Here is a 15,756-nt window from a genome sequence, read left to right on the forward strand (position 1 = left end):
ATGAGCATTTAAAGCTGTAACAAAAGTAGGTGGCCACTTTAATATACATTAATGTTTTGGACAGGCTTTGCAATAAGTTTGGTTAAGGCTTAGCAAGGTCTAGCAGTTAAGCAATGAGAGTTAGCATAAGAATTTCACTAAGGTTATAAGGATTTCTGCAACATGTATCTTGTGATAAACAAGCAAATCACAAAGAACAGTTTATGTTTGCAAACAAATGTCTCGGGGATTCTTAAGCAAATGTACTCAAGAGGGCTAACCACATTCATGTGTTGAAAGAAGAACAGGAGGACTTGTGGAACCTTAGAGATGAACAAAATTTATTTGAGCATAAACTTTTGTGGGCTACAGCCCACTTCATCGGATGCATAGAATGGAACATATAGTAAGAAGATATATATATATACAGAGAACACGAAACGGTGGAAGTAGCCATACCAACTGTAAGAGGCTAATTAATTAAGATGAGCTATTGTAAGCAGGAGAAAAAAACTTTTGTAGCGACTTACCTAGCTGTGAGGATGGCAGCGAGTCGACCGCTGCCGCTCCCCCATTGACTCTGCTTCCGCCTCTCGTGAGCTGGAGTTCCGGAGTTGATGGGGAACGCATTCAGGATCGATTTATCGTGTCTAAACGAGACATGATAAATTGATCCCCGATAGAGTAAACTCTGTTCTGTTGCAGGAAAAGGAGAAGGAAAGAAACCTGCATCTTCTGGATTCCTACTTTTCCGGTATCAACTTTAAAGTATCACCATCACAGAGCTGTTGAAACTGTTTTTACATTTCTGCATTTCCTTTTCACATGTTGATGATTTATTAAGTGACAATTAATTTGGGGATGTTACTACTTGTTCCCCATCTTCTCAGGACTTATCACCATGAAAAAAAGAATAGGAGCAGTGAGATTGGAAAGGCGGCAGAGAAGTACTTTCAGTAAGTAAACCCCATGTTGGAGTTTGTTACAGCATACTTAAAAATGGGCACAAATGTGCTTCTGATAAGTCAGGCCTGAATTAGTATAAATATATATATTACAATGTCAATGCATACAAATGTGCAACCTACTGATCCTTGGTTAGAGGATGGTTTCAGGATCTGAGTGTCTCCCTCTATCCAGCTTTGTAAAGAGGATGGGTTGGCTCCTGTAAATACATTTGCTCAGCACAGTTTAATAAAAGTGACGTTTTATTCTTAAAGTAAGAGAATTGTTCTTACCTAGAAGTAATGAGGGGTAGAATCAGCATTTTTAACATCCTCATAAGGAGCTCTCCAGGAAAAGAAAAGTATTGCTTCTCCTGTGTAAAGAACAAAGATTGATCAGGCAGGAGAATCAGCTGGCAAGATGTAAATAATGGAAATATACACATTGTTCAAAGATAGAAAAATTACAGATTCTCATTCTTGCAACAGATCCCTAATTCCAACTTTGTATCTTTTTAAAAATCTGTTCTCTCCCCCCCTCACCCCCATTGTCCAGAAATGAATCTTTTGGGCTTATCTGGTTTTATGCTATATAGGGGAAATGTACTGGGACTGGCAATATGGACAACAAATAGAGTGTAATAAAATGAAGGCAAAGATGGAAAAGGATGTTAGACTACTGCACTTGAAGGAGTCATTGGAAGTACACTGTCCCATGGTCCTGTAACAATAATCAGAATCACTTTCTCAACAACTATTAGTAATACTAATTCCTGGACATTGTTGGTTATAGATGTAAGCAGGGTCTGAATGAATTCTTCCTTGACATCTAGCTGAGAGGGGGAGAGACTTCAAGAGCAAACTGTATTTACATGTTTCAGAGTAGCAACTGTGTTAGTCTGTATCTGCAAAAAGAAAAGGAGGACTTGTGGCACCTTAGAGACTAACAAATTTATTTGAGCATAAGCTTTTGTGAACTACAGCTCACTTCATCGGACGCATGAACATGAACACACCTACTCCACTGAGATATCCAGCAGATAGAGTGGTGTAATCAACTTTGTTTGGTGTTGGCTTACAAATCACTTTAGTACTGAATGCAGGGGTAGTGAAATGCTGTTACTAGTGTTGTTATTATTGTATGGATAAAGGGGAGTAGAACTGTGCTTAAGGTGTCCCAAATGAGGGGGGTCACCCTCAGCTGAAAGGACCTCATTAAGCCAGGGGCTTGAATGCCAGAGCCCTGGGAAGGTAAGAAGGGTGGGGACAGGTATCCTAGCTAAAAGGATTGTACACCCTCCCCAAGGGTTCCCCTGGTCTGGTTTAACCTGTTCCTTCCCACTGTTCAAAGAAAGAGCTAAATAGGCTTCATGAGGAGCCTCTTTTGTTATTTTAAATGCTCCATCACTGAGAGCTGAAATCAGTTGAGATGGGTCAGTGTCTCTGCCCAGCCTTTGAAGAGCTGAAAATCACTAGGAGAGGGATGTGCAGAGGTCACAGCAGAGAGGCAGGTGGCAGCAGAAGGCGACTGAGAGTGGGCTGGGGAATGAGTGGCGGGAGAGGTGGTGAGAAGAACGAGCAGCTAGTGAGGTTGCTGCTGGCTCCACCTGGCAGAAGGGTTACATGCTCTCAAGAAGTTGGGCCTTATTTGCATATGTAAAACAGGCAATTGCAAGTGACATCAAGTGCAATTGGGTGCAACCTTTTCACTAGTTGCCCAATGCACAAAATAAATTGTAGATCCACATGAGGGAGCAAAAGTAATCTGGTAAGCATATTGGTCTGGTCATCTATGTATTCAAAACTTTGAGATGCAACATAGGTGTCAGTCAGTGTTCTGGGTACCAACCCCATGGATTAAAAATCATAACATGAATGTGACTAAAGGACTGCCTGTAAATAGATCTGCCTAAGTCCCCCTCCCCCAACATCCTTAATGAAGGAGGAACTATGGGCTTTGCAGCATGCCTGGAAGAGTAACAAAACTGGGATGTGGTAGACAAAGGCAGGGAACAAGTTCCAAAACCAAGAACCCTACATGGATGACATCCTGCCAGTGGCTACCTCTCCTGTATATCGAGGGTGTTCCAGTGCCTCTGGTGACCTCAACTGTGGCAGTGTGTCCTGGGGACAAAGGCAATTTCTCAGGTAATCAGGTTCCATTTAGGGTTTTATAGGTTAAAATCAACACCTTTAATTCTACTCTGAAGCTTATTGCACACCAGTGAATATCGCGGAGCACTGGTCTTATGTGTTCCCAGCATGCAATTCCACTTGAGTGGGCTGCAGCATTTTTCACTAGCTTCAGTTTCTGAATGGTTCCAAGGAAAAGCCCCATGTACAGCATTTTACAGCAATCTAATTTTGAGATGACAAAGGTCGGGATAACTGTGGCATGGTCAGTACTGGAGAAAAGGTCACACTCGTCTTACCAGGTGCAGATGAAGTGCTCTTTGCTATGGCCATTAGTGTCCTGCAGGTGCAACTCAGGATCTAACACATATTTAAGCACCTCTTCACATTTTAATCTAGGTGACAAACGGTGACACTAAACTGAGTCACTGGGTTTATGTGTCTGAAGGCTGATTGAAAAGCTCGGCGTTCTGGTCTAATGCCATGTTCTCTTTTGGGTAAAAATAAATAAAATCCAAACAAAGCAGAAACATTTTGTTCTGGCATTTTTGAAATAGAACAGGTTTCAGAGTAACAGCCGTGTTAGTCTGTATTCGCAAAAAGAAAAGGAGGACTTGTGGCACCTTAGAGACTAACCAATTTATTTGAGCATGAGCTTTCGTGAGCTACAGCTCACTTCATCGGATGCATACTGTGGAAACTGCAGAAGACATTATATACACAGAGACCATGAAACAATACCTCCTCCCACCCCACTCTCCTGCTGGTAATAGCTTATCTAAAGTGATCATCAAGTTGGGCCATTTCCAGCACAAATCCAGGTTTTCTCACCCTCCGCCCCCCCCCCCACACAAACTCACTCTCCTGCTGGTAATAGCCCATCCAAAGTGACAACTCTCTTCACAATGTGCTGGATTTGTGCTGGAAATGGCCCAACTTGATGATCACTTTAGATAAGCTATTACCAGCAGGAGAGTGGGGTGGGAGGAGGTATTGTTTCATGGTCTGTGTATATAATGTCTTCTGCAGTTTCCACAGTATGCATCCGATGAAGTGAGCTGTAGCTCACGAAAGCTTATGCTCAAATAAATTGGTTAGTCTCTAAGGTGCCACAAGTACTCCTTTTCTTTTTGAAATAGAACAGTGACTTTTAGACTTGAAATAACTTTTCATTTAGAATTTTACTTTGATTTTTCATTTAGTTGCTTTAAAAAGCCAAAAAAAAAAAAAAAAAAAGCACAACCCTTGAGAATGAAACAAAGCATTTTGTTTAACCCAAAACATTTTTTCCTCAATTTTTTGTTTTGCCTCTGAACCAAAAAAGTTGATTATTTGCACAGCTCTACCCTGGAAATAGAGGTGCCTAAGGCAGGCCAGGCCTTTCTCACAAAAAATGGGGGGAGAGGTGCCCCTACACTCAATAGCCTAGTGGTTAAAGCATTTACCTGGTACGTAGGAGGCCCAGGTTCAAATTCCTCCTCTGCCTGACTTATAGCAGGGAATTAAATGCAGGTCCCCCACCTCCCAGGTGAGTGTCCTACTCACTGGGCATTTTGGGCCTGGGCCTCTCTCAATCGCTCCTGTGAGAGCTGTTCCACTTTGCATCAAATACTTGAATCATAGAAGATTAGGGTTGGAAGAGACCTCAGGAGGTATCTAGTCCAATCCCCTGCTCAAAGCAGGACCAACACCAAATAAATCATCCCAGCCAGGGCTTTGTCAAGCCTGCCCTTAAAAACCTCTAAGGAAGGAGATTCCACCACCTCCCTATGTAATCCATTCCAGTGCTTCACCACCCTCCTAGTGAAATAGTTTTTCCTAATATCCAACCTAAACCTTCCCCACTGCAACTTGAGACCATTGCTCCTTGTTCTATCATCTGCCACCACTGAGAACAGCCGAGCTCCATCCTCTTTGGAACCCCCTTTCAGGTAGTTGAAAGCAGCTATCAAATTCTCCTCCCCCCCCTTTCTTCACTTCTAAATAATCCCAGTTCCCTCAGCCTCTCCTCATAATTCAAATGTTCCAGCCCCCTAATCATTTTTGTTGCCCTCCACTGGACTCTTTCCAATTTTTCCACATCCTTCTTGTAGTGTGGGGCCCAAAACTGGAGACAATACTCCAAATGAGGCCTCACCAATGCGGAATAGAGGGGAATGATCACGTCCCTCAATCTGCTGACAATGCTCCTACTAATGCAGCCCAAAATGCTGTTAGCCTTTTTGGCAACAAGGGCACACTCTTGACTCATATCCAGCTTCTTGTCCACTGTAACCCCTAGGTCCTTTTCTGCAGAACTGCTGCCTAGCCATTCGGTCCCTAGTCTGTAGCTGTGCATTGGATTCTTCCGTCCTAAGTGCAGGACTCTGCACTTGTCCTTGTTGAAACTCATCAGGTATTTCTTGGCTCAATCCTCCAATTTGTCTAGGTCCCTTTGCATCCTATCCCTACCCTCCAGCGTATCTACCTCTCCTCCCAGTTTAGTTTAGTGTCATCTGCAAACTTGCTGAGGGTGCAGTCCATGCCATCCTCCAGATCATTAATGATTATTAATGCTCAGTCACTTCAATTATACATTTGACCTACTGGCTTTATGGCTTCAGCCTTAAATTTCTCTTTTCATTTTAGTTTTTGTTACACTAAAGTGCAGGGAACAAACAATAACTAACGTATATTTGCTGAGGATTTCTGGAACAATGTAAGTCATAAGATATTTTTGCAGCAGTACAGAAAAAGAATTAAATCACTAGGCCAATTTTACCCCTGGTGTAATTTCACTGGAGTCAGTGGAATTACAATAGATTAATTATACCCCTAGCTTTCAAAGTGCAACAATATGCTATACCTTTCAATACCTCACTGTATACAATACAGTATAGCATACCTTCCAATACCCCACTGTACACAATATGCGAAAACTTTCCAGCCCACCACTGTATACACTACAGCATACCTTCTAATACCCCACTCTGTATGCAGTATTTTCAGAGCTTGTAATTTTTAAGCCCCTATTAGGTATCCACATATTGTAAGAGAAATAATATTGAAGTATGTATCCATGTAACAGGCAGCCACGGCAGTCATGGGTGCAATAAGGTGACACTCAGGATCACTGCACGCCTGTTGTGTATTTGCATCTGGTGGGAGATAGCAGCTAACAACACTTTGTCCTTATCCTTTCTTGGCAAATGCTTTGCAGTGGAAACATTGCCATCAATGCTACTTTCTGTATTTCCAGTGTGAGCTGGACGTGGCTCTCTTGTTGCATAGCAAGACCACCACAATGTTACTCTGGGAATAGGGTGAATATGCTGTAGCCCTACAGCAAACCAATTGAACGAGGTGTGTCATAAATGAAAAGGGAAAGGTCACCACCTTTCTGTATACAGGGCTATAAAATCCCTCCTGGCCAGAAGCAACGTCTTGTTACCTGTAAAGGGTTAAGAAGCTCAGCTAACCTGGCTGGCACCTGACCCAAAGGTCCAATAAGGGAACAAGATACTTTCAAATCTTGAGGGGGGAAAGGCTTTTGTTTGTGCTCTTTGTTTACGTGGTTGTTCTCTCTTGGGACTGAGAGAGGCCAGACAGGAATCCATCTTCTCCAACCCATCCTAATCCAAGTCTCCAATATTGCAACCAGTATAGGTATGCCAGGCAAGGCGGGTTAGTTCATCTTTTGTTTTATGTGAATTTTCCCTGTGTTAAGAGGGAGGTTTCTTCCTGCTTTCTGTAACTTTAAGGTTTTGCCCAGAGGGGGATCCTCTGTGTTTTGAATCTGGATACCCTGTAAAGTATTTTCCATCCTGATTTTACAGAGATGATTCTTTTACCTTTTCTTTAATTAAAATGCTTCTTTTAAGAACCTGATTACTTTTTCATTGTTCTTAAGATCCAAGGGTTTGGGTCTGTGTTCACCTATACAAATTGGTGAGGATTCTTATCAAGCCTTCCCCAGGAAAGGGGGTGTAGGGCTTGGGGGGATATTTTGGGGGAAGACATCTCCAAGTGGGCTCTTTCCCTGTTCTTTGTTTAAAACGCTTGATGGTGGCAGCATACGGTTCAAGGACAAGGCAAAGTTTGTACCTTGGGGAAGTTTTTAACCTAAGCTGGTAAGAATAAGCTTAGGGGGTCTTTCATGCGGGTCCCCACATCTGTACCCTAGAGTTCAGAGTGGGGAAGGAACCCTGACATGGTGGCAGAGCGGTGGGATCATTTTTAGATCATTTTGAACCAGAAGCACAGCAGGATTTTAAAAGGTTTTGTAAAAGGTGATTGCAGCTGCAGAGTCTGTCTCTCTGCCTGGGGGACAGAGCAGCAGGCATAACAAAAGGATTTTTCTGTAGCCTGAGACCAGTTATCAGGAAAAAAATAGGTATCAGGTTACAGCACAGCAAAATTTTACAAGCCAGGCTGCCTTTTTCTTTCTAACTCTCGAGTATAGCTAGGTTAAACACAGAGAGGTTAGAATGACAGAAAGCAATACCCAACAGAAACTGGAATTAGCCAGATCTGGGGCTGAGGAAAGACAAAAGGGACATAAAAGATGAGTAGAACTCAGACAGATGGAGATGGATGCACAAGCAGCCAAAGAAAATGAAAGGGAAGCTGCCCACAGGAGAGCTATGGAGGCAAAGGCTAAAAAAATGGAGGAGAAGGAAAAAGAGAGGAAGCATGAACTGGAGTTGGAGAAGGTAAGGGCTGAGCGGAATCTACTGGATAACCCAAACAATCCTTCCCCAACAATCCACAAATGGGAGCGACTATGTCCACAGTATGATGAATCCAGTGATATTGCTGAATATTTTCTCACCTTTGAGAGACTGTGCACACTCCATCAAATTCCTGAAGCTCACAAGGTGACCACATTGGTCACAAAATTGACTGGAAGAGCACAGTACATATTCAATAAGATGCCTATTGAGGAGGCTTCTGACTATAATAAATTCAAGGATTTGGTTTTAAAACAATTTCAAGTTACACCTAAAACTTACAGAGTAAAATTTAGAGCCCTTAAGAAAGGACCTGGACTAAGTAATGTGGCTTATATAAACCAGATGAAGGATCTGTTAGATAAATGGGTCAAAGGAAGGGGTGTAACTAGCTTTGAAGGAATGTGTGATTTGATGACTCAGGAGCAATTCCTGAATATGTCCAAGGAGGATATAAAACAGTGTTTATGGGGTAAGAAAATGCACTCAGCAGAAAGTCTTGCTTCTTATGCTGATCAATACGAGCAGTCCCAAAGCACCAGAGAGGCGGGGCAAATCGGAACAAAACGAGTGGAGGGAGGAGAGAGAAACAACCCTGGTTGCAGTTGGAGCGGATACCAGAAGGGACACCCCCAGACCACACCCTACTACTGGGGGCAGCCCAAGGCCCCAACTACACCCCAAGGAACACTCCAGACACCTTATCATCCTGCCACACCGTTCTCCAACAACCCACCTTGCCCCAGTGACCCATCAGCTCAACGATGTTTTAAATGTAACAAGCTGGGGCATGTAAAGGCCAACTGCCCCAAGAACCCCAACAGATTACAGTTCATTGCACCAGAATCACACCAGAGGTCCTCAGGCCCAGATACCGCCCAGATACCCTCAGAGCAGAGGGAAGCTGTGAGTGTGGGCGAGAAGAAGGTCACAGCGTGCAGGGACACCGGAGCACAAATGTCGGCTATCCATGCTTCCTTAGTGGACCCCAATTTAATCGACCCAGAGGTCCAAGTGATGATTCAACCTTTCAAGTCAAGTCCAGTTTGGCCAATGTACATGGCAGAGGGGCATTGCTGGCACCTGATGGCATATATCACATTGGTAGATGTACGGGTGAATGAGCCTCTGATAGTGTGGCTGATGTGATTAGGCCCTATGATGGTGTCCCCTGAATAGATATGTGGACACAGTTTGCAACGGGCTTTGTTGCAAGGATAGGTTCCTGGGTTAGGGTTTTTGTTGTGTGGTGTGTGGTTGCTGGTGAGTATTTGCTTCAGGTTGGGGGGCTGTCTGTAAGCAAGGACTGGCCTGTCTCCCAAGATCTGTGAGAGTGATGGGTCGTTCTTCAGGACAGGTCGTAGATCCTTGATGATGCTTTGGAGAGGTTTTAGTTGGGGGCCGAAGGTGATGTTTAGAGACTAACAAATTTATTTGAGCGTAAGCTTCACCCCCAACTAAAACCTCTCCAACGCATCATCAAGGATCTACAACCTGTCCTGAAGGACGACCCATCACTCTCACAAATCTTGGGAGACAGGCCAGTACCCCACTACTGTTCCTCACGTGTTCTTGTCAACTGCTGGAAATGGCCCACCTTGATTATCACAACAAAAGGTGGGGTTTTTTTTCCCCCTCTCTCTCCTGCTGGTAATAGCTCACCTTACCTGATCACTCTTGTCACAGTGTGTATGGTAACATCCATTGTTTCATGTTCTCTATGTATATAAATCTCCCCACTGTATTTTCCACTGCATGCATCCGATGAAGTGAGCTGTAGCTCACAAAAGCTTATACTCAAATAAATTTGTTAGTTTCTAAGGTGCCACAAGTACTCCTTTTCTTTTTGGGGAGGGGCATGTGACCATTCCTGCCCTTCCCTAGCATCACCTTTTATGGTAGCAATACTGCAACCCCCTCACGATAACCTTGTGACTCCCCCCACAACTCCTTTTTGGGTCAAGGCCCCTACAGTTACAACACCGTGAAATTTCAGATTTAAATAGCTGAAATCATGAAATGTATGATTTTTTAAATCCTTGACTGTGAAATTGTCCAAAATGGAACATGAATTTGGTAGGGCCCTAGCCATGGGGCACATGGGCTCATTGGGCCCGGGAACACAGCAAACTGAACCTCAGTGGGTCATTGGGCACAGACGCTCAGCAGGCAGGGAGACTCCCTCCAAAGCTCAGCAGGCGTGTCAGACAGGGTGTCACTGGGCCCTGAGAATCACCAGGCTTGGGGCTTGCTCCACTTAAGTAACCAGCTTATCTCTGCTATGGGCAGCACGCTGGGAGACATAATTGAAGTGACAGACATTTCTAAATCCTGCCAGATTAAATAAGGTTGTTCCAGAATGAGCGGAGCTCTGAGAGGTAACAACCAAACAAAGGCGCCTCTCAGCTACCTAGCATCAGAGCCAGCTAAAATAATGCCTTGTCAAAAATCGGGAGAGAGTTGTTGTATATTCTAAGAGAACCACTGAATCTAACATGTATTTTTAATTTTATGTTATTCATTAGCACTGCATCAGAGCCAGGTTCCTTGTCCATGGTACAAAGGGTCCTGGGAAATGCTGAAAGATCGGATTAGTCCATTACATTTTGGCTCAGTTAATTCCTCTACAAGAAGCTCGCAGACAAGAGGCAGCATGATGGCAGGTATCAGAAATTGCTAAATTCGAATCCCACCCCTGCCACTGACTAGTGGTGTGGCCTTGGGCAAATCTCTTCATCTCAGTTGCCAGATCCCTAGAATGGGGCTCACTATTTATTGACACACTTCCCAGAGCTGGTGGGAGGATTCCTCAGACTTTGGACAGAGATGTAAAGCGCTATGCACGTGCTAAGTACTATGACAACAGAACCTGGCTCATTTGCACAGTGGAGAAAATCCTGCCCCCAGCAGCGAGCCTGAGGAACTGAACCAGGAACAGGGCAGATGTGTGGAGAGGGGGTGGTGAAATGAACTATTCCCCAAGGCTGCTGTAGCTCCTTGGTGGAGTAACTTGGTGTAGCCTCTCCCAGGGAAAGACCAGACAGCACTGGGTAAGCTAACCCTGCCTCTCCCCTTACCTACCCATGTCATAGAATCATAGAACCATAGAATCTCAGGGTTGGAAGGGACCCCAGGAGGTCATCTAGTCCAACCCCCTGCTCGAAGCAGGACCAATCCCCAACTAAATCATCCCAGCCAGGGCTTTGTCAAACCTGACCTTAAAAACCTCTAAGGAAGGAGATTCTACCACCTCCCTAGGTAACCCATTCCAGGGCTTCACCACCCTCCTAGTGAAAAAGTTTTTCCTAATATCCAACCTAAACCTCCCCCACTGCAACTTGAGACCATTACTCCTTGTTCTGTCATCTGCTACCACTGAGAACAGCCTAGATCCATCCTCTTTGGAACCCCCTTTCAGGTAGTTGAAAGCAGCTATCAAATCCCCCCTCATTCTTCTCTTCGGTAGACTAAACAATCCCAGTTCCCTCAGCCTCTCCTCATAAGTCATGTTTTCCAGTCCCCTCATCATTTTTGTTGCCCTCCGCTGGACTCTTTCCAATTTTTCCACATCCTTCTTGTAGTGTGGGGCCCAAAACTGGACACAGTGTCCTACCCCTATCTGCACATTGCCAGACAAGGAGCCCTCGCAGAACTGGGCTGCGTACCATGCTGGCTTGCCCTGTCCCCACCTTGTACAATGGAACTGCACTGGTTCCTCAGCCAGGGACACCGCCCTAGCAGAGGGAGGGGCAGGGTTTGCCCCACTGTGAATGAATGATTTCTGTAGATCAGTAAGTGGAGAAACGTTGAGACTGCATGGAGGATTCCTCACCAAAGGGGCCTTTAGTTTGGCAGTTGCAGTTTAGGTTGGATTCCTATGCAAACCTTCAGGCTGTGCCAATCAGTACCTTTTGTGAAAATAAATAAGCATTAGTTCTAAGAGAGCCTGCTAATGCGCTGGCTCTGCGGCTACAGCTCTGCTGGGGAGCAGGGATGAGATGAGCGGGTGTTTTCCTCTGCACAATTCATAGTGTGAGGTTTAATTTAGTGCAGCTTAACACATTTCTACACAACAGAAGTGTTATAGCAACAGCTCCTTTATACTGAGGAGTTTGAAACACCCCCCCCCCGTCCGCCCGTGATCCCACCCCAATTTTTTTGCACATACGACGTGTTTCTGCCACTTACCAGCTCTGTCAGCTCCAGAACTCTTAGCGAAAATCCGAGCAGGCATCCAGTTACAACAGAGAGCATCGAAAGAGTCAAGAGGCCATTCTTTCTCCAGAAAGCTCGGATCCAGTTCCAGATGGCCGAGCAGCTAACGGAAAGTGAGTTTAACAAGGCTTTTTTAATACGTTCCCACATGATCCTCTTCAGAGGTCCAGAAAGTTCCACTCCGAGCAAAATGTCTCTTTGATGCTGCTAATATTCCCAAGGTTGCTAGTAGTCATCATTAGTGATCTTTCTTGTTCTGCAGAATCATTTCCCTTTGCCAGGTTCAGAACCCACCAGAAACCAGATCAGAATCAGAGAACTCTCTCTCACATAATACCAAAGGGAGAACCAGTGTTATACTGCTATTTGGGACCCATTCGCCTTAATGGAAAGTGACATCTTAGACTAGTTAATCCAAGCTTTCTAGCTGGCTGGAAGAAAGGTTGATGACAAAAACATGCATAGGTTAACCCCTTCATTGCTATGTGGTTGCACCAGGTACACTCTCCGCAGCGCTCCCCGTGGACATGGAATCAGAGAGGTTAGAGGATGTTCACACAGCCCAGGAAGCCAGTCCTGGATGGTCGATCCTACAGAGCTTTCATTGGGGTGTACGAGCTTTGCACAGGGTCACAGGTCGAGAGTCCCTGCGGTGGGTCACACACTGGGGCTTTAGTAGGCTGACAGCAGTGACTGGAACTAGGATCATGAGAACCGAGATCTGCACATTTCCTTCTTGGTCCCTAATATAACAAGGCCTGTCTGGGGCCTCTGGGTGCCCCTGCAATATCCTTGTTTAATCATAATTAGATCCTGCAGCTTTTCTTCTTACTGTACCCCCAAAGCCCCACTGATGGATCAATATAAGGGTCTCTGCAGCATAAGAGAGATTTGCAAAACTAAGAATATTCACTATGATCATTAATAAGGCAAATCAAAGAATTAGAGTAGTACCAAGATCCCAACCTATACAACACCTAAGGGTGATGTGAAAGATACAATCACCTGAGATATTACAAGATTTTCTAAAGCTATAATGCAAAGATAGGTTTCAGAGTAGCAGCCGTGTTAGTTTGTATTCGCAAAAAGAAAAGGAGGACTTGTGGTACCTTAGAGACTAACCAATTTATTTGAGCATAAGTTTTCGTGAGCTACTCCGATGAAGTGAGCTGTAGCTCACGAAAGCTTATGCTCAAATAAATTGGTTAGTCTCTAAGGTGCCACAAGTACTCCTTTTCTTAATGCAAAGATAAGTTTTCTTTAGGTAAAACACGGTATTGTCAGAAATGTGTGAACAGAGAGCTAAAATTGTGCAACTGTTAAGCTTAGCAAAGCCTGTTACGAGACAGATGGAAAATACCGAGGTCCACAGGAGGTCTTGTTAGGAGCAGTGTCCCTTGATGTAATCATATCTTAGGGCTTGCCTTCACTGCAAAGTTAACTCAAGTCAACTTGAATCCTGTCCCCATGCTAAACCTCTTTGCTTGAGTAAGCTGGCTCACCAGGGGCATAGCCCAAGTGAGCACAATTTGTCGGCTAACACAACCATTACGCAGTGTGAGCACAGGCTTGCTCCACGCCAGTGGTGCTCGTCCTTGAGTGCCTTCCAATAATCCCCCGTGTGCCCAGAAGGGTCAGAAAAGATCTGTCAGGGCTCATACATAATAAAAAGCCCAGAGAAGAGTTGTTGCAGGATAAGTATAAAATTAAAGAATTAAAGTTAACTTAGCTTTGGTTAAGGAAATATATCTGTGCTCCAAAGAAAGACCCTGACTAACAAGTAGAAGGAAGGCCTTGGGGAGAAAGGCAGTTGTAAATCTTATCTGGATTAAGACTGGAAATAAGGGGGAACTATCTCAGATTGGTTTTTAGACGGTCAATCATTGGCAATGACGTCACTTGTTTGTTAAAGGGTATAAAGAGTAATCTCTGAAAGGGTTCATTGCTAATACCTGCCTGACCACGCTGGAGCTGACCAATACGGGTCTAAGCACCTCTGGGGTTCGCCCATTTGTATCTTGAACAAATTCTTAGAAAATTTTTGTTACTGTTTGATTGGCCTTTGGATTTAATAAAGGAATTTACAGTTAAATTGGTGTTTTCCCATATTAATAGTGATTTCAAATTTTATTAATAATTCCAACAGCCATGGTCTTGGGCCAGAGTCACACACAGGGTCAAAGCAGTATCACAGGGAGAAGCCACGCCCAGGGTCAAAGCCAGAGTCGTGACTGGGGTTAGGACAAGGGAGCAGGAACTTGGTCTCGGGGGGTCTGGCCAACAGGTGTTTGACAGGAACAGGAAGCTTTATGCTAAGAGTTACTCAGCTGATCCCACTGAGTCAGCAGTTGTAGCCTCTGTCGTGGGGTATCAGCAACAGTTTTCCGCAGTGGCCTTGCAGCCTGGTGGTGCAGTGAGTAAGGCTCCTACTTACTAACCCCACCAGCCTGGGGTTGAGACCTCTAGTGACTGACACCTGCCCTCCCCCTGGGCAGGTACCTTCGGATGAAGCTTTTTTCAGGGCGGCCCATGGTTTTGCAGGGGATGAACATGATGGGCAGGCTCCAAGGATGTTCTTCAGGCCCCTAACCTCCCCAGTGAAGCAAACGGTGCGGCGCTCTCTGCGTCTGGGAACCCAGCACGTTCCGAAGTGCATAGTCTGGGCCTGGACGCGAACGGGGGGCAGCGGTAATGGAACCAGATCATCCAGGAACAGCTTCAGGAGGCATCCATGAAATGCTGGATGGACCTTTCAGAATTGAGGGATCAATTCAAATGCCACCAGATTGATTTGCCGAAGAATGGGGTAAGGGCCTGTGTTTCAGTTGCCCAATTTGTGTGCAGATTGGCCAATATAGACATTTAGTGGACAGCCGTACTTTTTGACCATCCTTCCGAGGTGGGGCCTCTTGGCAGTTTTTGTCAGTGTGACATTTGTAGGCTATTTTGGCAGCTTCTACATCGGGGGGGGGGGGGGGGGCAAACTTTTTGGCCCAAGGGCCACAGCTGGGAATAGAAACTGTATGACAGGCCATGAATGCTCACAGAATTGGGGTTGGGGTATGGGAGAGGGTGAGGGCTCTGGTTGGGGATGTGGGCTCCAGGGTGGGGCCAGAAATGTGGAGTTCAGGAGGGGACTCGGGGCTGGGGTGGGGGAGTAGGGTGCAGGGTCGAGGGTGGGGCTGGGCATGAGGAGTTTGGGGTGTAGGAGGGTGCTCTGGGCTGGGACCGAGGGGTTCGGAGGGTGGGAGGGGGATCAGGGCTGGGGCAGGGGGTTGGGGTGTGGGAAAGGGTTGAGGCTCCGGCTGGGGGTATGGGTTCTGGGGTGAGGCTGGGGATGAGGGGTTTGGGGTGCAGGAGGGTGCTCTGGGCTGGGATCAAGGGGTTCGGAGGGCAGGAGAGGGGTCAGGGCTGGGGCAGGGGTTGGGCCATGGGGAGGCTCAGGGGTGCAGTGTCTGGGCGGTGCTTACCTCATGCGGCTCCCGGAAGCAGCGGCCATGTCCCCTCTCCGGCTCCTCCACAGAACCAAGGCCAGGTGGCTCTGCGTGCTGCCCTGTCTGCAGGCACTGCCCCTGCAGCTCCCAGTGGCCGCAGTTCCTGGCCAATGGGAGCTCTGGGGGTGGCGCTTGTGGTGGGGGCAGCATGCAGAGTGAAGCCCCGTGGCTGCCCCTACACATAGGAGCTGGAATGGGGCCATGCCTCTGCTTCCGGGGGCAGCATGAAGTGGTCCCTGACCCTGCTCCCTGGCTGGAGCGCCAGAGTGCCGGAGCAGGGCA

General features: G+C 45.9%; 1 protein-coding gene across 1 annotated transcript in view; it reads right to left on the bottom strand.

The window, feature by feature from the left end:
* LOC141977880 (excitatory amino acid transporter 5-like) overlaps nt 1-12,130 on the bottom strand; it is an 81,521-nt gene extending 69,391 nt beyond the window's left edge. The window contains exons 1-2 of the mRNA XM_074939643.1: nt 11,954-12,130; nt 1,218-1,297 (exon numbers count right to left, since the gene is read on the bottom strand). Of these exons, the coding sequence (XP_074795744.1) occupies nt 1,218-1,297; nt 11,954-12,130 (257 nt within the window). The remainder of the gene's footprint in view (nt 1-1,217; nt 1,298-11,953) is intronic.
* Nucleotides 12,131-15,756: the final 3,626 nt, after the last annotated feature.

Source organism: Natator depressus, chromosome 25, assembly GCF_965152275.1.
Source record: "Natator depressus isolate rNatDep1 chromosome 25, rNatDep2.hap1, whole genome shotgun sequence".
Taxonomy (NCBI): domain Eukaryota; kingdom Metazoa; phylum Chordata; order Testudines; family Cheloniidae; genus Natator; species Natator depressus.